This window comes from Pleurodeles waltl, chromosome 4_2, assembly GCF_031143425.1.
Source record: "Pleurodeles waltl isolate 20211129_DDA chromosome 4_2, aPleWal1.hap1.20221129, whole genome shotgun sequence".
In the NCBI taxonomy this organism is placed as follows: Eukaryota; Metazoa; Chordata; class Amphibia; order Caudata; family Salamandridae; genus Pleurodeles; species Pleurodeles waltl.
In genome coordinates this window covers 769,609,530-769,633,872 of record NC_090443.1, presented here as the reverse complement: position 1 = coordinate 769,633,872, position 24,343 = coordinate 769,609,530, and the positions used below count along the sequence as shown (strand labels likewise).

The 24,343-nt window shown below is 41.8% G+C and overlaps 1 protein-coding gene across 2 annotated transcripts in view; it reads left to right on the top strand.

Moving 5' to 3' along the window:
- RABGGTB (Rab geranylgeranyltransferase subunit beta) overlaps nucleotides 1-24,343 on the top strand; it is a 194,491-nt gene that overhangs the window by 883 nt on the left and 169,265 nt on the right. For both annotated transcript variants that reach the window (XM_069232419.1, XM_069232420.1), the window contains exon 2: nucleotides 15,283-15,390. In XM_069232419.1, coding sequence (XP_069088520.1) covers nucleotides 15,283-15,390 — 108 coding nt within the window. The remainder of the gene's footprint in view (nucleotides 1-15,282; nucleotides 15,391-24,343) is intronic.

Genomic DNA, 24,343 nt, shown 5'->3' with positions numbered 1-24,343 from the left:
TCTGGCCGGACAGCCCAGCCTTGATGAAGTCACCTCTGTGACGAAACACTTGTTGGCTGTATCTTGATGATGGCACAATGATCTCTAGCACCTACAAATAAAGACACCATCTACAAACAAGACTTAAGACTTTTTTCAACCTCATACTTCCTCCAACCTACAACACACCATCCAGGATATTTATCCTTGCCACACTGTTGGACAATACATTCTGTGTGCTGTGGCCATCTTGTCCCAAAATAAAAAAGTGCCGGTTCTCAGTACCGGAGAGTACCGGCCCATTTAAAGCACTGGTAATGATGAGAATTTTGCGGGAACGTTGTCGTTTGGTAATTTCAGGTGGTTAATAATAGAAAAGCGATCTGCTGATATACATTTGAGCACTAGTGGTTCATGGGCTGATTTTCAGTTACCCTGTTGTTGTAACTGTCTAATCTGATAATTCATATACATACATTGACATAAACGTCCAAATTCAATTATTATTAATGTAATCCCATGTAACTAAGTATTCTGTGTGTTGTAAAGTGCACTGATGCCTTCGGGCGTTATAAAAAATTGCAAAAATAAATAATAAAATAAACAAATTTACACCAGCCTCTGCTGTTGACCCTACAGAATCAGAATTGCTCTTGGACTCTGTGCTTTAAGTGGAAATATCAAAGTGCAATTTCTCACTCATCTGAGCACCTGTTTGCTCTTCAGAGTTAGTGCCGTTACTCTCCCATTAAATGTATTGCACCAGTGCTGAGAAGTACAGGTACTCTCCCTTCCAAATTGGAATGCACCCTTTACTTACTGCTAAAACCCAGCAAGTGTGTGGCTTTTACAGACCGATTTGTTTTTTTTATTATTAAAAAAAGTGGTTTGTAATGTTTTGCTAAGTTTTTCATGACCAGGATTAAATATATCTGGCCCGTACCAGTGTCCCCTCTACTAGGTAAGTGCTGTAAAAAAAAGTCAGACCCACGATAATGCAAAACTAGCCTTAAATATACTACACAAGGTAACCAAAATAATATTCAAACAAAGCTTCTTTTGCTGTTCACGGAGAATAGTGATTTGGAATGATCTCCACAAGACAACGCTGGGTTGGGTTCTCAGTTACTTATTCTCTGTTTTGTTTTAGAGCCAACCTTGTCAGTTCGTTGCAGATTTGCTGTTATCTTTCTTAACCCATCATGTTGCCAGGGCAGAGAGGCCCTTTGTTCCCAGTGGCCTTCGCCATCTTGGTCAAATGTCTTCTACAAAAAGTGTACAAGAACAAATTTTCGAGCTGGCATTTATGGGAAGTTAACATCTTTATGCCAATTTGGGCATTGGGTGGAAAAACTGATTAGTGAACAGTTTATATCCCACGATATGACAAGATAATTCAAGAAAGGCAGTGTAGTGTTTATTCCAGCAGATAGACACACAAGCAAAGTCTGAGGATTTGGTAAGCAAAGTTGCACATTTTAAACATAAAAATAAAGAGCAGGAGTAGTGATGAAAAGGGGAGAGGAAAAATGTTTTCTTGGGAGGATGAAAGCAAAGACAAGAAAAAGATGCAGAAGGTTTTTATTGATGGTGAAGTACTAAGTGTGTACCTCAGTATTCCTTGCGAAAGATGAAGAATGCAGTTGTGTGGACAGAGGTAATATTTCATGTGTACAGGGGTTTGGTCTTGTGCGGAGGCAAGAGTGAGTCCAAGGTGCGGTATGCAAAATTGAATGTGCAGTATGCATCTACGAAAGACTATTATGAGGTATTATGGGAGGAAATTGGATAAACTGGCATGTGAATTGGGAGTGAGTGGTAAGGTTTGACTGGAAGTGGACCTGTGTTACATTTATGCCATGGTAATTATTCATTGAAGTGTGGCAGTGACTGTAGTTGCAAGCAGTTGGCATTATTGTGTGGTTATAGGAGTGGGGACATCGCCCACAAAGAGGGGAGTGATCGAATTTCAGTACGATGTATGTAGCTCAGTTGGGTGTTATGCATTTTTGGTAGCATCATCAATTAGATGTATGATCTATGCATATTGCTGCTGATGAGTGGATGTTAGTAGAGGATGGGCTACTGATGAAACTATAAGTGGACAAGAGGTCTTTGAGAAGAGAGAGGAATAATTATGCACATGATATAAAGCTGAAGGCAAATCATGTAGTCTAAGTAAGACATTATTTGATGCAAGCAAAGGTCTGCATTAGTGCGAGGTTGAAGTATGAGATGCTAGAGGAAATGTTTGAGAAGGGGCTTATTGAGTCATTAGCATGGAATGGTTGTCCCCCGTAGTTCTTACCAAAAACTGGGACAACATGTTGAGTCTTATTTGTCAAGTTAAAACTTTGAGGAAACAATGGGATACTCTGTGGCATGGTATCCCCGAAACCTACCGCTGTAACTCTATATGGGAAACAGCCTACAAACTCATGTTTCAATTGTATTTCACGCTGACTCGTCTAAACGCAATTTACACTGGTATTTCTGATGTTTGTTGGCGCTGTTAAGGTGCCTGCAGTGATTTCCATCATCTATGGTGGTTTTGCTTCTCCATCACAAAGTGATCCAAAGCCATATCAAAGCCACAGTGGGATTTCCCATTCCCGCTTCCTACCATACAGTGATTTTGGGAATCCATCCCTCAACCCTTAAGGCAATGACCCATGCTGTTTGTACTCATTAGTTACATGCTAAATGCAGGTAGACAGTTAATCGCACTAAATTGAAAACAAACTGCAACACCCAGCACCCCCCAATGGAAAGTTCAGCTGTAGCATGTGCTGACCATAGAACAACTGTTGCACAACCTGTCTGGAAGTGACACAAAATTCTAGAAGATTTGGCGCGCCTGATTCCCTTCCTCATTTGCATTGAGTTCACCTGTTTTAATCCCCCACAACTCAGAGCATTGCAGTTATTTGCTTGATGTTTGTCACATTTCTGACTGTGCATACAAATGGAAACCCTGCCTGTGTCTGCTGTACAAACAATTGTATACGCTATATTTTGCTTTAATTCTGTTATGATGTGTATGACGTGCCCTGCTTGGGTCACTGTTTATCCACTATATGTTATATTTCTTTGCTCACCCATGATGTGTTCCCCCCCCCTCACCCCATCTCTTATTTCATGGAGGATTTATTAACAACATTTGGTTCCGAGAGGCTTGCAATTCTTGTTCCTGTCATGTATATTCGGGATGTTTATGACTACCAACAGGAATACACTGTAAGCTATGATTGCGGTTAGAAATGGGGTCTCTAGTTGGCAGTGGTTTGCACCCTTTCAAAGTAGGGACAACACAGATGAGATAACCCCTGCTCCCCCCCCCCTTGTGGCTAGCTTGGCTCACGCAGTCAGACTTATCTCAGAGGCAAGGTGTAAAGTATTTGTGCGTGCACACACACACACACTCTCTCTCTCTCTCGCGCCACCCCTGTTTAGAAAAATAGCCAATATTTGTCCGAGTAGAAGACCAAAATGACAAAAATTCAATGTACACAGAGATATGAATTGTCAACGATTAAACTTTGTAAAGCGCTTAGAAACACAATAACTTCCACTGGGGCTATCACGGAGTATTGACGGGGCTGTTTCCAACAGTCCAACGCCACTCGCGAGGGAGTGTGGGCTGGTCACGGAGTCGCATGGACTCCAGGTACAGTACTTTTGAAAATGATGAAGAAACAAAGACCTTCGCAGAGTCGGGGAGGTGTTGCTGGTGCCAGTGCGGCGATGATTCCCTACTGCTACTGGGAAGGTGAGCCGTTGATTCCTCTCAGTTGCAGGGGAGATGATGCGGCGTCAGTGGCAAGGCGTCTGTTCCTTACGACCTGACAGGGTCAATGAATCCATTAGATCAAGATGTGAGGCGTCAACTTAGCGGTGTCGCAATTACACCACTGGGCCACAGGTGCTGCAGCAGAGTCGGGTGTCGGTGACACGGGACTCACGCTGTGACAGGACTTCTGAGGCATGGCGGCTTCGGGCCTGCACTATCGGTCATGGCACTCAGTGGGGACCACGGCTCCGATGCAGGCAGCGGCACGGAGTCGGACAGCGGTGTTCTCAGTCTAGAAGGATTCTAACTTTGTGAAGTTAGAGATCCAGTACTTACGCCAATTTCTGCCTTTGAAGTAGGAACGCTTCAAATAATTTTTTTTTTTAGTGCACAAGATCCTGCCTTTCCTTCCCTGGCCCCAGACACACTCTAGGGGGTTGGAGACTGCTTTGTGTAAGGACAGGCACAGCCCTATTCAGGTGCAGGTGTAATCTCTTCTCACCACTCTAGCTCAGGAAGACCCATCGGGATTTAGAGGACACACCTCAGCTCCCTTTGTGTGACTGTCTAGAGTGAATTCACAAACAGCTCAACTTTAATTTTGACTCAGATGTGTATTCCACAGATGGGCAGAGGAACAGAATGGTTAGGCAAGAAAATGTCCACTTTCTGAAAGTGGCGTTTTCAACCTTGCAATTCAAAAAACAACTTAAACAAAAGATGTAGGTTTAGGTTGTGAGTTCTTGTCTCTATCTTCTCCCAATGGGAATTGCACTTAAAAGACATTTCGTGGCAATCCCCATGTAACCCCACCTTTTTAAGTACATTGCACCCTGCCCAATGGGCTGCCTTGGCCTTCCTTAGGGGTGACTTATATGCAGTAAAAGTGAGGGTTTGGGCCTGGCAAGTGGGTGCACTTGCCAAGTCGAAATGGCAGTTGAAAACTACCCAGACAGACACTGCAATGGCAGGTCTGTGACACGTTTACAGGGCTACTCATGTGGGTGGCACAATCAGTGCGGCAGGCCCACTAGTAGCATTTGATTTACAGGCCCTGGACACACATGGTGCACTATACTAGGGACTTACTTGTAAATCAAATATGCCAATCATGGATAAACCAATACCATTTAGCTAGAGAGCACTTACACTTTAGCACTTGTCAGCGGTGGTAAAGTGCCCAGAGTCCTAAAGCCAGCAAAAACGAAATGCAGCACACAGTCACAAATAAGAGGTCAGAGGCAACAAGTTTGGGGCTAACCCTGCAAAAAGCCATTTCCAACAATTGCATGCTAATTGCTGTAGTGACCACAATGCTCAGTTTGTGTTCTATATTTGTCTTGGAAATTTACAAGAAAAAGATTTAAAAAAAACAAACTTTGAAGAATAATATTGTGGTCAGTATTTTTTTTCTCAGCCCGAGATCAACAATGTTGCTTTTTTTTGAGTGAAGCAGTTTTTCTCCATTAAGAAACCACAGATCACAATTACATGAAAGATCCAAGCACTAACTGTTTTTATTTTATGGGTGAGAGTTACTAACTTACCAGGTTGCTTTTGGGTTAGTAAACACTGCCTCCATTTTCCAGTGGATGATTATAAATTTGTTGACAGACCAGAAGAATTGCTTTTAAACATGAGCACATCAGAGCTTTGGAGTTGACATTAAGTATGTTTTCTAATTCAGGTTAAATTCCAGAAGAAAACATGCAAGTTCTCTTAAAAAATTAAGTAGTGAGAACAGTTAAAGGTAATGGAGTAAGGCTCAAGAATACTTTTTAGGATGCCATCAAACAAGATTCAACGCCAAAAGACAAAGAAACTCTAGTAAATTATTAGGCTTAAAGAATACTGCCACAACTTATGTGGCTAATTTGAGCTATTAACAGAATATTTGTATTGTCATTTTAGGATAAATGGAAGTTTAATTTTGGGTGTATTTTAGAAGAAGGCTCTCTAAGGGATAACGCGGGAACATGGAGAAACACAAACACTTAAAACATTTAGGTGCAACATATAACTATTATTTATGTGAATGGCAGCTTTCGTTGGTTGAGGATCATTTTGTCCAAAGTCGGTGGTAAAGAAAGGGCTTACACTGTCAATAGAGAGTGGGGGAAAAAAATAATTTAATAGATGAAGACACCTTACCTAGGTGTGGACGCTTTTGTTATAGGATCCATAGCCATTTGTCAGATTATTAAGCAGTGGTGTGCATTTTTATAAAATATCTACTTGTCCAAGGGACGGAATGCTTCAGAAATCTACTTATCATTTAACAAAAAGTTGCTTTTTTGGTGGGATGCAGTGAGGTAGACATATTATGGCTGCATTCATATTATACCAGAGCTCTGATACTATCCTCTTATGATGTTAAGGCTCATATTTATATCGGGGTTTAGATTCTAGTAAGGCTTAATTTTGGTAGCTTTCTGCAAATCTACTTACAGGTTCAGAGAGAGAATCATCAGAAGTTCCAGGTTTAAAATGCCCTGTGGGTCTGGGCACACCCACAAATTAACATGATTAGACTCCTCTTCAGTCTCTTTCCTAAGGCAGAAAAGGTTGGAGATTTACTCCAGACATACTGTAGTAAAACATTTTCCAGGTGGGCGAAAGGAGATGTAAGGTAAGTGAATTTGCTAACCCTGAGCAAAGTTTCACTTGTGCAAATGTACACATGTTTATTTGCTCATAATAATATAAAATTTTCTCTATTGTGTGTTTTTTTATATTTTTTTTAGTTGAACTCCTAATTTATTTTCTTGTTGCCCACAATGACTTAACACTGATTCTCCATTACTATGTTTTTTTAAATCCTCACATGCACCAGAAATGTTTACTAAATCATGCTTCAGAATTGGTATCTAAAGTTGCTCAATAGTGTATCAAAACATTTTTTGGGGATGCAGACTTTTTTTCATGCACATTTTATTTTGAAAGCAAGCGATCACGATTCTTGCTTTCAGGCTTCTACATGTATCTGCATATACCCAGGGAGCACTATACGCAACATCAGATAGTTCAGTTTTGAAATTGTGACACATTTTTATACTGGAACGACTCATTATTGTAAGGTGAGCTCACAGCATATCCTTGGGGCTCTCACCCCAAAAGTAAATGCAGTAGTGACCCATATGCACACATTTGAACAACTTACACACATGAATACAAATCTTGCCCTAGTTGAAAACAACTCTATTTGTCAAACACAAACATTGTCTTTTGTTGGTATCTGATGATCTGTGGCAAAGAACACATAAAGCAAGATGTGGTGGAGTATGTAGTTAGCATAATTTGTTAGAATAGGAAATGCATCTGTATGCAATATGCATGAAAAGAATTGGGACCTATTACGGCTTGCATGTGCTTCATATCTCTAGCAGCAGTATTGGCGAAAACAGAATTTGAGGGCTTAATATGTTAAAACATGGAAATAAGGCATGCACAATGGAGTTAAAATGTCTTAGCACCTTAAAGCCAAACCCATTGGCCTGATAGGATGACTCGGAAGTGCTGCTGGGTGGGAGTCTTACATTGTGGTTTTGAAGACCACAAGCATAGCTCACACCAGGCAGTAACATAACAGAAAAAAGCAGAGGGTGTGTGTGAAGTTCCAAACGGGGTTGGACTGGCCATAGGGGAATTGGGCAGTGGCTGATGGGGTTTGACAGATCTGAGAGATCAGCGTGTGAGCTGGTTTTCTAGCTGTTTCTGGGCCTGTTTTATGGTTTGATGAGACAGTTCTGTCTGTTAATTCCCTGATATTAAAACAAACTCCGCCTACGGCGAGCTCAGATTCAAGCAGTTTTATATATCTCGCTAAACACTTATACAGTGTATCTTTACAAGTTCAAACCTGCCCCCATTTGCAAACATGGACTACTTTTTTTAGCTATCTAATTTGCTAACAGAGACCACTTTTATTTTTATTGCTTGGGTCTATTTTATTGTCCCAGTCCAACCCTGGTTTTAAAAGCCTGAAGGATTATGTTTGCAGACTAAAAATAAAATATAGTGCGCACACCCCGTCTAGACATAAACCAGTGTAAAGCTTTAGTACATCATGCACGTAACCATTCACATATATTCATGTAAAGCAATTGAACTGCTGATTATCCTGCTTTCTATGATCTTAGCAAGACGGGATTCGGGAAGTGAGGGTTGAAACGTTTATTCTTGACGTTTAAAACTATAGACATTTATATAGACCAGTAGTCTGCAGCCTTAAGGATTTGTAAATGGGACTGTCTGCTTCTGCTTTTAAATGGAGTGTTGTCTGGTCAAATACCCATTTAACTTTCATACCTTTGGAGATCATTGAATTAAAGTGATTATATTATTTTTGCAAGATTCCACAAGCTGTTTTTTCCTTGAGAGTTCCTAGTGTTGTAGTTTCTGTTTGGTTTCAACTGTTATTTTCATGGTGTTTCAGTTCAAACTCATAGTGGTGTTCTACTGTGCCTCTCAAATGTAACTCCTTTCAAAAATGAGTCAAGCAGACATATGCCTGGATTGGCAGGAACACCTTTAGAAGGCCACACGGCGCTATTGAATAACTTAGCGTGGAATACGTTGCTACCTTACCCACAGGACAGTCCATAGCTATGTTCTTCTTCCACAATTGGCGTCTTGAAACCAATTTTAGGAGGGTAAGGCTGAAGGATGTATAATTGATGCATTTTAAAAATCTTTTTGCTGAGACTTCACTACAAGTTCCCCTTTAAAATGTTCTCTATTTTTGGACAGCCGCATACAGTAGCCATTTTAATGTCAGGTGTGCTCTAGCATTCCAACAAAAGTTTTAGGAAAAGGCCTTCTATACAGAAAACCAAAAAAAGTTTTGTGCTTAAAATGCATATGTAACCCGAATTTCTTCCCAAAAATGGGTCAGGGAGCCTGTGACAAAAAAACAAACTGGGGGTGTATGCATATCGCCGACTTGTTTTATCATGATATAAACAAATGTTTACCCAGTGCACATTAGATTTTAAATTAACAGAATCTTAGCAACTGCACCATACACACTTAAGACATTTGCTGGTGCACCCAGAGTGTAAAATGGACGCTACAAGAGGAAAAACACCCCTCGAAAAGCAGTTGGCAACACCTACCTCCTAGAATGGCCTTATCTCCAAACTGTATGCAATCCTGCTGGACAGTATAACCTTTCCTAGGTGTGCCTAAAAGAAACAATCCAACAGGGAACTAAGCATGAAGGTCTCATCTAGAGATTAAGAGAGATTATGGATGGATATCCACAAATGCTCCATTTCCATAAAAAGGAAATACATTACTTTTAAGCTCCTCTATGCATGGTACTTCAATCTCACCAGAGTCCATAGGATATTTCCTGTGGCCAGTCAGCCCACTGTGTTGAAGGCAGTGTGGGCAGAGAGGCTCTTTCATTCACATTTAGTTGGAATGCAATCGCAGATCTATATAACACCTCTAGAGAAAAGTGGTCAAAATGCTTGAGGAAATCCTGCTCATCTCCTTACCATTCATCCCGATTTGGTTTCTGCTTGGTCTAAGACAGCCAGAGCTCAAGTATATGACACACAATGATATGTTTGAAGATGTCTAGGGGCTGCAAAGCTAGCCATAGCCATGTGTTGGAAGGAGAAAGACCCCCTCTCCTCATATCTTCCATTTGTATGGAAGCTTGTAGGTCATAGTGGCAATGATACACCATAAAAGCAATGTTAAAGAAGAACATTTGAACTTTGAGGCATCTTGGGCCCCAATAGTGGAATACTTCTCAAAAGGGTACACAAATGCAGTTTGCCCAACACACCCACAAGCCCTAACCATTTTCAGATGAAATAGTACATTTAATGATCATTATAGATGAATGTTTTAAGAGGTATTAATGATTTAGAGAAAGTTCTCTGCAATATTAGTTGTGAAGCAAGCTGCCTGACAATGAGTGGACTTAGACTTTGGCCATATAGATATGGTGGAAGAGGGATGGAGTTGTTACAAATGTTGGTTTAGCAACTTTTGTACCCTAAATTTTTTACATCGTCACTTGAAACGAGACCACTGTTCTTTTAATTACAGTTTGTAAATTGATGTCAGCGTGAACGCTAATACAGTTTTGTTTTTTTAAAAAAAGTGTGTACAGTAAAGGGTTGAATGTCTAAAAAATGTGGTGATTTAGTTTGTTTGGCATGTATAATTGTCCCTCATACATTTCAGTGCACCACTCCTTAGGAGCTGCAATTATCTTCACAGCAGTTGATAACATCATGTGAGGGAGAGAAGTACTCTATTGGGCTAACGTGAGGTGTGTTTGACAATGTCTGAAGGAGGCTGATTAAAAATGCCAGTGGTTGAAGGGGACAAACCTAAAGCCCACTTTAAGTGTATTGTAAACGTTCAACCAAGACTTAATAAAAAGGCAATGGCCAGTGTGATCCTAGAACAATATAGACCTGTGGTGTCTCATGTTCTCAGACAGTTTTTATGCTGAATAAAGGTTTTTATAAGGTGACAGGAGTGATTTCTATGCTGTGACAAGCATTACAAACAGCAGTGGCATTTCTCACAGAAATTTAGTCCAGAACGTTAACCCCCGGCGCTCATGACAGAATAGTTCCGTCATGAGCATCAGTGGTCGTGTACTGAGGATGGAATGGTTCCATCCTCTGCACACGACCATTAAATCCCTCTGCTGTTTACAGCAGAAGGATTTTCCTAAAAACAGACTCAGGAGCTGGGAAAGAGCTTTCCCAGCTCCCAAGACTATTTTTAGTTTTCACTGAAATTAGGAGCAGTTCGGACCACATTCTGATGTCATTTCAGTGAAAATGAAAGTGAAAGGGGCTGTCTCAGCCCCCGAGCAATGAGGCAGATGGGAAGAGGTATCATTGGAAATGGGAGACTCTCCATTGTCCAATGGTACCCTTCCTTAGTGGATTCCTGTTTGGGGATCGCTGCAGGAGAATCCTCCCCAAGCAGGGATCCACCCACTAGATTCCAGGGTGGGGTGAGCGGCCCCTTGGGCAAGGGCTCTTGTTCCTCCTTAATTTATTGGCCATAATCAGTATTTCTGCCAGACCCCCAAGGTACCAGGGATTTTTTTTTTGGTAAGTAATGGATGGAGTTGCCCAGAATCGGCAACGCCCTCACTCCCCAAGAAAATAGACAGTCTTTCTTCCCTCCCCCCTTGATTCCCCCCCCCCCCCGGGGAGGCAGATGTGGTTATTTCCCCAGTCTGCTCTGTATGGGTGGGGAGGGCGAAAGCCCACTAGACACTGGGGAGTATTTTATTTAGCCAGAGTAGGGGTGGGGGCTGCCCAGAATGTGCTTGGCAATGCTCCCACCCTTCCCAAAAAATTAGCACAGTCTCTGCCTCCCACCCCTCCACCCCCAGGCGAGGTTCAGTAAGCCCACTAGGCACCCAGGAGTATTTGTTTTCACCAGAGTAGGGATGGGGGTGTAGTGAAATATGTGTTTTTTACCACTTTGCATCTGGATTAGTTGTTCAGTGTTCACCAGTTGCAGATTACATTTTGTATTCAGTTTAGCTGCCTATTGACTTTATTGTGGCGTTAGACATTGCTATGTGAAACCCCTCTGTGTTTTTCCTCATTGTAAACTGCTTGTTTTTCGTATTCTTTCTCACTGAAGAGCTAGGACATATTTTCACCCAACAGTTAGCAGTCAGCACGATAAGATTGTACCAGACTTCTGTTTTTCAGTGCAGGGAGCGGTTTAGCTTTGAGAGACCCGTGAGGGTGGTGATCTTTCTCGCAGTTGAACGGGGTCATCTTCTTGCTGGCATGAGAAAGAAGAAGAGCTTAGCAGGCCCTACGGTGATGATTTTTTACTTTATTCTTTGCTTCGCAATTATGATATAACATAACCACATGTATTTGCTGTGTACATTGCAGTTGAGAATCATTTTGGTATATTTTCCTTCCATTGCTGTGACTATTTTGAAATGTATTCTTTCGACCTACTAATCTCCTTTTTTAGGAACCTAGTGGTGAAATAATAATAAATGTCTTCTTTGAACTGAGACGTGCATTCCAGAGATTTTTGTCAGCTCGGTCATTAGTGAAAGCAAAACAGGTGCTAAATGCCCCCACCCACACAAAATGGCCCTCAGTCTTCACACATTTTTGACCCTTCCCTGTCGCAGGCACTTGGCCCACCCACCTAAGTGAGGTGTAAGAAATTTGTGCCAGCATGGTGATCCCACACAGAAATGTAAGGAAAACATGATTTTTAAAAACTAAATTTTAGGTTTGCAGAGAATTTTGTTGATAAGGCTTTAGCATTGTCACGCAATCACCATGATTGTGATCATCTTTTTAAGATTCGGCCTATCCTTGATCGCTTTGTAGATCGGTTTTGAGAGATATGTGTTCCAGAGAAAGAAATAGCTGTTGATGAGTCTTTGGTCCTATTCAAGGGCCGTTTGGATTTTAGGCAGTACATGCCTAGAAAGAGGGCACGTTATGTGATTAAGATGTACAAGCTTTCTGAGAGTAGTACAGGTTAATGATATAATTTCTGGGTGTACCCTGGTAGGTATTCCACTGTGGACTCCCTGAGGGGTCTAGTTGTCAGAAATGTCTGGGTTTGGTAGGTTTCCGTAGATGTCCGCCGAGCCCGCATACAAAACCACAGGTTACCACCTTGCAGAACCAGGTTGTTTTGTGATATATAATTTTGAAGTCTCCACAATATGTTTTGGGTTGTTTCCTGTCACAGGCACTACGCCTGCCCACATGGGAGAGGTACCATTTTAATCAGGTGACCTGGGTCGGGTCGGGTCGGGTTGAAGGATGTTTGTGCCTTGCTGCAGATTCCAGAACTTTCAATCACAGAAATGTGAGGACAATGTTTTTTTTTTTTCTTTTTTTTTTTTTTTAGTGAACGTTTGAGGTTTGCATGGGATTCTAGGTATAAAAATGTGGTATGAGCCATGCAAGGAAGCCCACCCTGGATACCGCCAGGTGTCTAGTTTTAAAAATGTACAGGTTGGCTAGGTTTCCTTAGGTGCCGGCTGAGCTAGGATCCAAAATCTAAAGCCACTAATATTGGGAGAAAAAATGGGCAGTTTGCGGTAGAAAACTGCACTGCGTCCATGTTACTTTTTGGGCCATTTCCTGTCGAGGTCACTAGGCTTACCCACTCAAGTTAGATACCATTTTTATCGGGAGACCTGGGGCAATGCTGACTGTAAGGAAGTTTGTGGCTCCCCACAGATTACAGAACTTTCCATGACAAATGTGAGGAAAATGTTTTTATTTTTTCTATAGTCAAAGTTTGAGGTTTGCAAGGAATTCTGGGTAAAACAGCTTTGTGAGAGCCAGGCTAGTCAGCCTACCGTGGATACCCCTAGGTGTCTAGTTAAAAAAAAAATGTACAGGTTTTCCTGTGTGCCGGCTGAGTTAGGGCCCAAAATCCACAGCTAGGCACATTGCAAAAAAATGGGTCAGTTTTTAGTGGAAAATTATGATGTGCCCACGTTGCGTTTTGGGTGTTTCCTGTTACGGGCATGAGGCCTATGCACATAAGTGAAGTACCATTTTTATCTGGAGGCTTGGGGTGGGGAGAATGCTAGTGGAAGGAAGTTTGTGGCTCTCCTCAGATTCCAGCACTTTCTATAACAGATGTGAGGAAAATGTGTTTTTAGACAAAGTTTGAGGTTTGCAAAGGGATTCTGGGTAACAAAATCTGGTGAGAACCACACAAGTCGCCCCATCGTGGATTCCCCTGGGTGGCTAGTTTTAAAAAATGTACAGGGTTGCTAAGTTTCCCCAGGTGCTGTCTGAGCTAGAGCCCAAAATCCACAGGTAGGCACACTGCAAATAAAGGGTCAGTTTTCAGTGGAAAAATGTGTTTTGTCCACATTGCGTTTAGGGCAGTTTCCTGTAGCGGGCCCCAAGCCTACCCCCACAAACTAGTTACCCGAGAGATTTAGAGGAACACAGAATAGTAGTTATTGCCAATTTTCTTTCTCTTCATTAGCGCCTTCCAGATGTAAGACTGTGTAAAAAATACGTAATTTTGAGAAATGCCCTCTAATTCACATGCTAGTATGGGTACCCACAAATTCAGAGATGTGCAAATAACCACTACTTTTAAGCTCCATATCTTGTGCCCATTTTGTAAACACATAGGTTTTCTTGACCTCTGCTCTGTGCCACTCTGTGCAACCCCCTCTATGCCACTCCATAGCACTTTTCTCCACTCTGCTGCTCCACTCTGCCTTACACTGCTCTGCCACTTGACGCTGCTTTATGCCACTGTATGCCACACCACTCTACTCTATGCTACTCCACTGTTTTACACCACTAACATTTAGCCATGCTGAACAGTATCCAGGCTGCTGTATAACATGGCTAAAACAGAGCCAGTAGCTCTCCCGTTAGCGAGACTATTGGCTTTGCAGGGCTTGTTCTAGAACCTGCTACAGGAACATTGTTGTGGTTCTTGGTTTTCTGACAGGACAGCAATGCTTCAGATGGCAGGCCCAGTCTGGTGTGCAGTCCTTTTTAGAAAATTGTATGCACCAGGAAAAAGTTTTAACCTTGATTCTGAAACTAAGTAGTAGCCTATGCAGGCTGTTTACAGCTGCCATTACTGAACATTTCTTGAATGCCATAGACTATTCTCATCTCATAGTTCTGGGCTGGTTAAAGCTTAGTATTCTGGCTTTGTAGAAGTCCTAAAAGATGTAGGGAATTGCAAGATAGGAGTCCAGTCTGGGTGTAATGAAGGATGATAGCACTGCTCTTATGGAAGGAAGATGAGAATCTTCCTCAGGACCTTTTAGCAAGTCGAAGCGGGGACACGCTGTAGTAGAAATCTGATGCTTGAGAGCCAGGCTGTCATCCAGCACCTTTGCCTGGGGATTTGGAGGCTTATTCATGGAATAAGACCATAAAAAATTATCTGAAGAGAGTCTGTGCCAGCCCAAAAAAAATAGCTTTTTTCTATCTGGATTAAGACCCATTTTATGCTGAATTGCCTCCCAAGCATGTGTGCAGCTTTATTAAAAAATGAGGTGGTTGACGATCCAAACTAATAAGGATAGGTGTATCATCCGTGTAAGTGGAAGAAAGGATTGGAGGTGAGGGTTAGGTGTTGTTTTTTCCACGTGTGAATAAAAAAAGGCACATACCTCAGGACCAAACAAACCTGAGTAAAGTATTTTTAACCCAGTGGGGCGTTTACCAGATTAGTCTTGTAAATGTTGATTGTGGTCAAAAATGTGAAAAAAATGATTTGGCATCAAGTGATCATCAGAATGTTTAATCAGCCATGCTTTTCTCTGACACAGTATACAGACCTTGGACCACCCTGAAATCTGTTTCTTGTGCCTTTCAAATTATCAGCGCATCAAGGATTACTAGCAAGCTCATGTCTGATCGAACATTGTTTTAGAATACCTATCTTGTCTATAAACCAGTGCCATATTCCTTGTGTAAACCGTTTGTGTTCTTAAATACTTTTAGAAAAGTTATATTACATTTTTCCTGTTGTTTGTGAAGGGGACTCCTCAGAAGGATGTCATCATAAAGCCAGATGCGCCAAATACTTTACTTCTTGAAAAACACGCAGACTACATTGCATCATATGGAACAAAGAAAGATGATTATGTAAGTATCTCGGAGCTATTGCGCATTATCCTTTCTACTGACTCTCAAACAGTGTTTATAAATTCAGTAATCAGTTCAACCGTTTTCATTTGTTACCACAATAAATTGAGCACTCCTACAATATAGAATATCATTTTGTGACCAATATCTGTTTCCATTTGACTTTGTAGTTTATTTAACGTAATCTGTGTTTTGCACAGGGTAGCATACATTAACTGTGTCCCCGCCAGCCGCTGCCCATCCTTTGGGGCTTAGCGGCCATGTCCCCCCTCTCTGTGTCTGTGAAGCTGAGCAAATATCAGCGTGACAGACACTGTTCATTTTTGGGTCAGGCAGCCAGGACCTAGACATGCGCTATTTGCACAGGCTCCTGGCTGCCTGAGCTGAACTTTGCAGAAATGAGGAGCTCACAGCTCCTGTGGGTGTGACCTCCTCAACTCAGCAAAGGTTCTCGAGTCCCTCCCCCTTGGTGACGATGGATAGTGTCGCTCACTGCCTCCAATCTGTGCGCTTCAGCGTTAAGCCCTGAAGCACCAAGGGTCCAGTGTCAATCAGTGACACATCGTCACAGAGTGGGGCGGGGTCAGCAGTCTCACTGACCCCATCCCACTCTGTGGCGAGGTTGGGACTACTGCCTGTTTTTTGTATTTTTTTTAATTAAAATGTTTTGTCTTGTTTTGTTAATGAATGTTTTCGTGTATGCATGTATTTTTAAACGTGTGGTAATGAGTGTGAGTGCGTGTGTATGTGTGTCCCGTTTGCCCCCCCTCCTAAAATTACTGTCCACTACTGCTCCCTGTCCCACTTTTTAGGTCGCCCATGCAAGCGCTTTGACCTGTTGTAAGTATTGTGGGCTTTTAACCACTCCCATCTCGCGCACATCGCTTTAATTTGTTCCTGGTCTTGCCTTTCAGACTTGATGTCATTGGTAAACGGTCCTGCCTTGAGGCTGTTTTTGTCACACCTTGCAGACTGTCCCTGTTACATGGACTATTGCACAATTTTATTGCACACTTGCCAATCTACTTCAGCATGGGCGAACATTTTTTTCTTTTTTCCTCTCCACTTCGTGCTGCACGGCGGCCATGGCGCTCACAGCGTGAACCGGCACAACAGCGTGAACTTGATTTGTGGTATTGGAGCGCTGGTCACATTTTTCAGACTTCGCTAATTGGAGTCATTTCTTGTGGCTCTCCCGTTAAAACACTTGAAATTGGTAAATGCTTTATGTAAAACAGAAATCATCAAAGATAAAGTAGCTCTTACACAGCGGGAGATCCCTTGATTGCACCAGATGAAATAGAACGAGAATTGAGTAAATGAGAAGGTGCATGTCTTGGACCAAATAACGTTAAGGCCAGAGATGCTCTCAAATGTCATCAGGAGCTGTAGCACTGTTGTCAGATCAGCAGCTCAGTTCTTCAAATATATATTCGTGTGTTGGCTTCATATAAATGGATAGCATAATTCCCAGCCAACATTGGGATGCCCTTCACCTGACCCTGAGCCATGACCACCACAGGGAAGGGCTCATCCGCTACCACATCAAGCATTTGCAATGCAATAAGTCTCACATTTGTTAGTGTTAGAGCTATTGGCGTTGTAAATGCATAACTGGACTTTTCTTGCCACATAAATTGGTCAACCCTGCTGCATAATTTGGTCCTCTTAGCCAAATAATTCCAATGGCCCTGCATAAAACTAAAGCACTTCATTTACCTTCTTCCTGGACCTCTGTTCCTTTTGTGATTGTCTAGCATTTCCCCAGGTAATTTAGCCTTTACATAAATTGTATGGCTTTGGAATGGACAGGACAGCATTGTTCTCAAGGGCCTTATAAAAGGAAAGATTTGCATCCCCGATCACTAGGGATACGTTTTCATCCAGAAATGTAAACATTGTCCTTAAAGCAAATGAATAAATTAACAAACTAGTCTGTCTGCCACACTGAAAACAAATGTAGGTACTAATATTAAGTCACAGGGTTCTCCACCCAACACATCTTCATGGATGTAGTACCGCAGCTTGGTTGCCGTGACAGCTGCATGGAAATTGAACCCAGAAGTACACAACTAAAGTACTGCTCTCCATAGCAAACTGTTAGATTGTAGAGAATGTCACAACTTAACAGATTACGTGAAATCCACTAGCTACAAAAGGATTTACAAATAAACCTGTTCGTGAACTCAGCTGGCACAAGTCAGTAAAACATACCAAAATGGGACCCAAGTGTCAATATTAAATAAAAACAAAATAATATTTTTGTACAAAATGCTGCTTTACTGGTTATTCTGCATATACGATGTAAATAAGCTCTTGGCATCTACTTGAACTAAAGAACAAATGGCATTCGAACAGGATGACTCCTGCTGAAGACAGCAAGCAGGTTCCGCCATTTCCTACAAATGGTAAAGTCCTGACACTTCCTTGTTAGCGAAGTTTGTGATCTGGGGCCTGTGCAGGGACACCGCCTCAAACACTCAAGTCAGCTGTTTAAATGCTCCAATAAAGAATTTAGAGTTGGGCTTGTTGACACACGCCCCCTTTCCTAGCAGGGCTGTAGTCAGTCCTGTTGCCCGGCTGTTTACAAATGTGTTGGCGTGTTTGTGAACTTTCAGCAACTGAGAAGCAACCAGAGAAACCTTACAGCAGAGAAACTGTTCATGCGGCAGCAGACAATATATATGCAACAGCAACAGATTTTGTCCACATAACCAAAGGAAGGGACATTACGGAGACGTTTCATCGCCAGCGTCACATTATTGTATTTGTATTGTATTGTAATAGTATTTATATAGCGCTTACTACCCCTGACGAGGCGTCAAAGCGCTTTTCGGTGAGTAGCAAGCTACTCCAGAACCCAAGAGGAATTAGTGGTGGATTAGTATGGGGAAACAGGAGTACAGTTTTAGTATTATCAGTTAATTTGAGCAGAGGATATGTGAGTTTGTTAGTTGGATTGACTAGAATAATAGAGGGATAGAGGAGAGAAGAATCAAGAAGTGTTAATTGGGAGTTTATAGTGATAGGGTGAAGCTTGGGATGAGTAAAGGAGAGATGGAGGAGGGAAGAGTCTGTGGAAAGGGTTAGGGAGATCATAGTAGCAGAAGGGGTTTTGGATGAGTCAAAGGTGAGAGAAATGGGGTAGAATTTAGTAGAGTTGTTTGGAAAATCATTGTAGTAAACTGAGGTTTAGGTGACCTAGATGTGGAAGAGGAGGAAAGAGATTAGGTAGAGTTATTTTGTAGATGAATGTAGTAGAATTGGTTTGGGATGAGTTACTTAAAGGAGCAAAAATAAATACACTAACAAGTAAGAATTCCCTAAGGAAAATTATCCAAAACAAAAAAGGAATTGCATTGTTGCTTCTAATAACAGAAGGTGAACTCAGTGGTGGTGGCGTAGTTAAAGAGCAAAGGAACTTTAGAGGGAAAGAGTGTGGATTGAGGCAGAAGCAAGACTCACTTCCTCTTTTGCTTCCTTCATGTTTGCAGTAGGATTAATCTTAGAGCTAACTGCTCAACAGATTTTGAATTCGAAAAATAAAAGAGTAACTGACTTTGCAAATGTGGAGACCCAATACGAAATGCAAAAAAAAGCGCACTGCTATTTTTGATAGCCGTTACGAGTTGAACATACGTGCGGAACCCACAGGAGAAAGGAGCAGCAAAGGGTTGTCACCCGCATTGTGATTCCCAGTGACAGGCAGAAATGCATTTGCTGTCACTTTTAGGGTCACCAAATATTTCTTGACCCAAGTGGGCTTTCTAAGCAGGCTTTTGGCCCAGCATTTGCTACTTTTGCTCGAGTAGCAAGCCAGTTCCTCTCTATTTAATATTAATCAAACTGGGGTTTGTGACTTTTTGTGGGAAGTTCCTTTGGGGGTTTGAGAAACCCTTCAGTGGGAAACGGGGTAGCTCAAAGCACCAGGCTATGCTACCATCAGCCTCTGAGCACAGAGCCCCTAATGCCACACATTATACTTGCCTGTCAATTTATTACATAGATCATTTTAATTTATCTTGTTGTCTTTAATTCTACATCATACTGAGGTGACCACTGCACATCCACAGCTGAAGAATCAATGCATGTCAAAGCACTATGATGCGCCTTTAAACGGGATACTTGTAAATTTACATTTACCAACACACCTCATTAGAAAGTGGTTGTCCTCACTCCTTGGCTCCTCACTCCTAACTCCAAACCAGTAGTGCTATTATTCCTTGCTGTAGATGACTGGCCACAGCAGGCCATTTCATGCCTGGTCAGGAGGGACCACTGACACACACTCACCAACATATGCAATACTGAACACAAGACAGGATATAACAACTACTGTTTTCAATCTTGTAAATGCCTTAAGGGCTTCTCATTGCACATTGTATAAACATTTTCTCTTGGGCTTCCCAAGGCCAGATTCACAAAAATAATATATCAGATGATGTAACTTTTGGAATTCAGTTGTAAGTCACAATTATTTTTTTTAATATATCAGGCTCCTGGTGTGTAAGCAGCTCTCTTTAGGCACAAGCAATTTATCCTAACCACAAAGGCTCTCAATGCTTGAAGACTAATGCATGTTACATGCAAGACTTGTTAACATGTTGCCATTTGCATCAGGAACTATTATGTTCTGATGTTACCTCTGGCTTCATGGTTCCCCAGATATTTTGGCTGCTTACAGCACCACAAATGTTTGGGATAAACTGTAGGAGTAAATGAGGCATTACAGGGAGAACTGGACCTGGAATTACATTTCCCCCATCGGATTACCCATTTTGCAGGTAGGTTCAATCGAGGATTTCACCACTGTGCATTTTAGTTGTTCAGTGTTCACCAGTTGCAGATTACATTTTGTATTCAGTTTAGCTGCCTATTGGCTTTATCGTGGCGGTAGACATTGCAGTTGAGACATTGCAGATGAGCTGTGTTTTTCCACATGGTAAACTAAGCTTGTGTTTTTCGTATTTTCTCTTACCGAACACAATAGCATGATAAGAAAGCACATTTTCTTTTGTGTTTTTCTTCAGTGCAGAGAACAGGTTGTAGCCAGCATGTTTGAATATTTCCATCTCAGAGGGGAGGGCCTTTCAGAAGGCTTTTTCCATGATTGTGTAAGCTATAAAAGAGGTGACCCTGCTCAGTAGCGAGGGAATTTCCGAGACCTCTGCACTTGTCCCGTGAGGGTGGATATCTCTTTCTCGCAGTTGAACAGGGGTCATCAACTTGCTGGCATTAGAAAGATGGAGAGCTTGGCAAGCCCTACAGTGATGAATTTTGACTTTATCCTTTGCTTTGCAATTATGCTATAATATAATTACATATATTTGCTGTGTACATTGCAGTTGAGAATCAATTCAATTCTCTTTATTCGGTCAAAAATTTAGACCATTAGAGTATAATCAATCATACATCAGTGCATAAAATGAAAAATAAAAAAAACAAAGAAAGAACATATGAAAATAAATGGTAAAACTCTTTATAAATACTAAAAGCAAGGACAGCCATTGACTTCTTTATAATCTGGGGAAGATAACAAAAGACCTACTTTCCTACTAAACAACCAATCATCAGCGCATTTTGGCAAACTCCTATTATTGCTATTGGATTCCTTTCGCAGCTAATAAAATGGAATATGGTTTGAACCATTAATACATATATGAAAACATGATAGGATCAAAACTTCAATATAGGAATAATTACAAGTCGACTAGTCTGGGGTTCGATATACCATTATCATAAGGAGAGACATGCTTTATAACCAATACCACTCATGTTAAGAAAGTTCTAGTACCAGCAGTCCAAAGTGCAATGTGCTATCATACAATAAATACATTTATAAATAAATGCTATATCTCAGCCATAAATCATAAAAACTATTCAAGTCATAAGTCTAAAATGCATTGTGCAGTTATACAGTAATTAGATTGATAAATTAATACTTTATCTCAACCATTGACCAAGAGAACTAAAATAATAAAAAAACAGATACTTTTATCATAATATTATCACTGTAAATTCTAATAGAATTGGATAGAAAAATTTCAACTCTAAAACCATTGAATAAAAAACAGGAAAAAGGGGAAGAACCTTTCAAAAGTCATAGCCAACTATTGTTCCCCACTATTCCTGCTATATGGCTCAACATTAGGAATCAGACACTGTGAGTGGCTCTGAGACGAATAGACCAAGCTATTGTCAAAAATTTGGTTACCCCGCTTACAACTAATGTAGGCGAGTCATATTAACAAATTCTATAGGCGTTAGCTCGATCATATAGTAACAGAGCTTTACACAATGGAATGATCCATTTTTCCCTAGGACTCTTATATAGAGGGCAAAAAAACAAAAGCTGTTCAATTGATTCCTCCAGTGTGTTGCATTTTAAACACTTATTTGCCTCAGAGCTATTCTTCGACCATCGAGCAGTAAAACTGTTGACTGGTAAAGTTCCATATCTGAACTGGAGAAATAAAGCACGGGCATAAGCAGGTATTGGGAGATCAAAAAATTGCTCAGGCCATGGTTCTTGTTTTACGAGCAGAAACTCAGAAGTTAATCGACCCACCCCATTGCTATGGAGGGTCTCCACATTGGCTTTCTCCCAGTATCTTTGTTTGACTAATGAAATAGCGTTAGTGGGAATCGACTCCGGTCTCTCCCAAAAATGGGGGGAAAGCCAATTCTTCCCAGGCCAGTTTCATCTCCCTCAACCAGCTGACCTTTTTCCAGCTATATTGGATCTTTATAAGATATTTTATTACCTCCCGAAAAGGTTCCAGTTCTTCCATTTTCCATAAGCGGATCCAGTATGAGAGGTCTCAGACCCGCTACATCTTGGATACTATTTGTTTCGAGGTCAAGTCTGTGAGGAATCATCGGTGTACCTTTCCCCAACCTAGTTATATACCTGAAGAAGTGATTCTCTTTAATTTGGAGGACAACCAACTGCCTTTGGGAACCCCATACCTCTGCCCCATACAGTGCAGCACCTTGAATTTGAACTTTATATATTTCAAGGATAGGATTTAGAGGCGGGCTAGCTACTGTCCTAGCTTTGCGTCCTAGGGCCCCCCTCTTTGGCTTATGATATGGGCCCTTTTTCTAATAGCTGCAGCCCAGCTACCCGATTCCATTAATCTGACCCCCAAATAAGCATACTCAGTGACCCTTTCCAACGAAGTGCAATTCACTAAAATGGTCACTTTTGCTTTTATTTTCCGAGAACTACATATCATGAGCTTGGCTTTCTTAATGGCATAACACAACTGTGTGGGTACTTCGGACTGAGCAGCCCATAAGTCATCAGCGGATCCCGAACATTGGGCGTTTATATTTTTCATGACACACACCGTCACAGCAAATAAAGAAGTGCTTAAATATCTCAAGTCGATGGCCGCAGATACCGCAAAGAACCAGTGACAGCGACATGCCCAAACAACATACTGCCACGGAGCATGAAGCAAAAGAAAAAAGTAGTGCACCACAGTAAGATATATGGCCGATCGTGCAATAATCCATGACACAGGGTCAGTCTCTAAGGCGGTAACAAAACAGCCTCAAGGCAGGACAAACGCAAAGAATTTACCTAACAGACCAAAGGAATTTAGAAAGGCAGGCCATGGAACAAATGAAAGCGATGGGCATGGTCAAAGCCCACAGAGGTAGATTACAGCATGTCGAGAGACCGCACATGTGCGCTGCTTAGGCCCGACCTGAAAAGGAATGGGACAGAACGCCTGTATTATCCCTTCAAAAATGTGGCATTGCTGGGCTATATGACCATACATTTTCACTCCGGCCACAGGATTAGAGTACCACAGTGTAATCTAGGTGAACCGACCTCTCCCCATCCTCATACAGGACATTACAAAGTTAAGGTAACCCGACTGCAGTGTGAAGAAAGCTTTCTTGAGGTCCACAGACATCACCCCCTGTTTTTCACCAGTCTTGGTCTCATCCACTACTCTATATGGCCTCTCAAGATTGTGTTACTGCTCTGTACATTTTGGCAAGGTGAGGTGTCAGAAGAGCAGCTTAAGTATGATAACGTTCTGTATTTCTGGTTGACAGTTATGCACCCTGATCAAGCAAGAACCAGTCGGGTAAGATGCAAACACACCCTAAATTAACCAGTGTTCCCCATCAGGTAGCTTGTCACAGAGGAGGCATGCTTAAGAGGCAATGTATTAAGTATTTTTGCAACACTTCAAACAGTAAACCAGTGAAAACACCCCACAAAAAGATACCACACCTGGTAAGAAAAAACCAAAATGACAAATCCAATAAGTAGAACCTGAGATATGATTTTTTTTAAAGGATAAACTGTAGAAAATTGCTCAGAATCAAAAAGCATCAACTAGGGCTATCTGGTTGCGCCTTACCAGGACAAAGTCAAAAGTTCAGGCTGACTGTGATGGAGTGCAGGCCTGCTGCACAAAATTTTCTTCATCCTGGTTGCGTCAGCATCCAAGATATTGGGAGCAGGATGAAGCGATTCATCTGTGTCAGTCCCCACAGTGGAGATGATGCATTGATCTTTCCCACACAGTAAAAGACGCGTCCATTTTCTTCATGCTGCAGCTAGGATACGTCGGGTCTGAGAATCACCTGTTTGATGCGCATAGGTGGATCTGTGCTGGAAAGGTGATGCGTTGACTCTGATCCACGCAGTGGAGCCAATGTGCCAGTGCCGATCCGCGCAGCAGCAGCATTGAAGTTTCAACTGGAGCAAACACCTTAAGCCCAGTTCCTAGGGTCCAGATCTGGGGTGGCAGCACTTGGCAGGGCAGACTCACAGATGGCATAGTCCTGGTGGAGATGTATATGAGCTGGAAGTATTTTCTGTTCCTGAGACTTCAAAAATCAGGACACCATTTAGCTGGCCCTTGGAGTCACTCTGGGTTTAATTGATGTGGGGCCAGTCCTTCTCAGCCAGGGAAGGAGGGCAGTA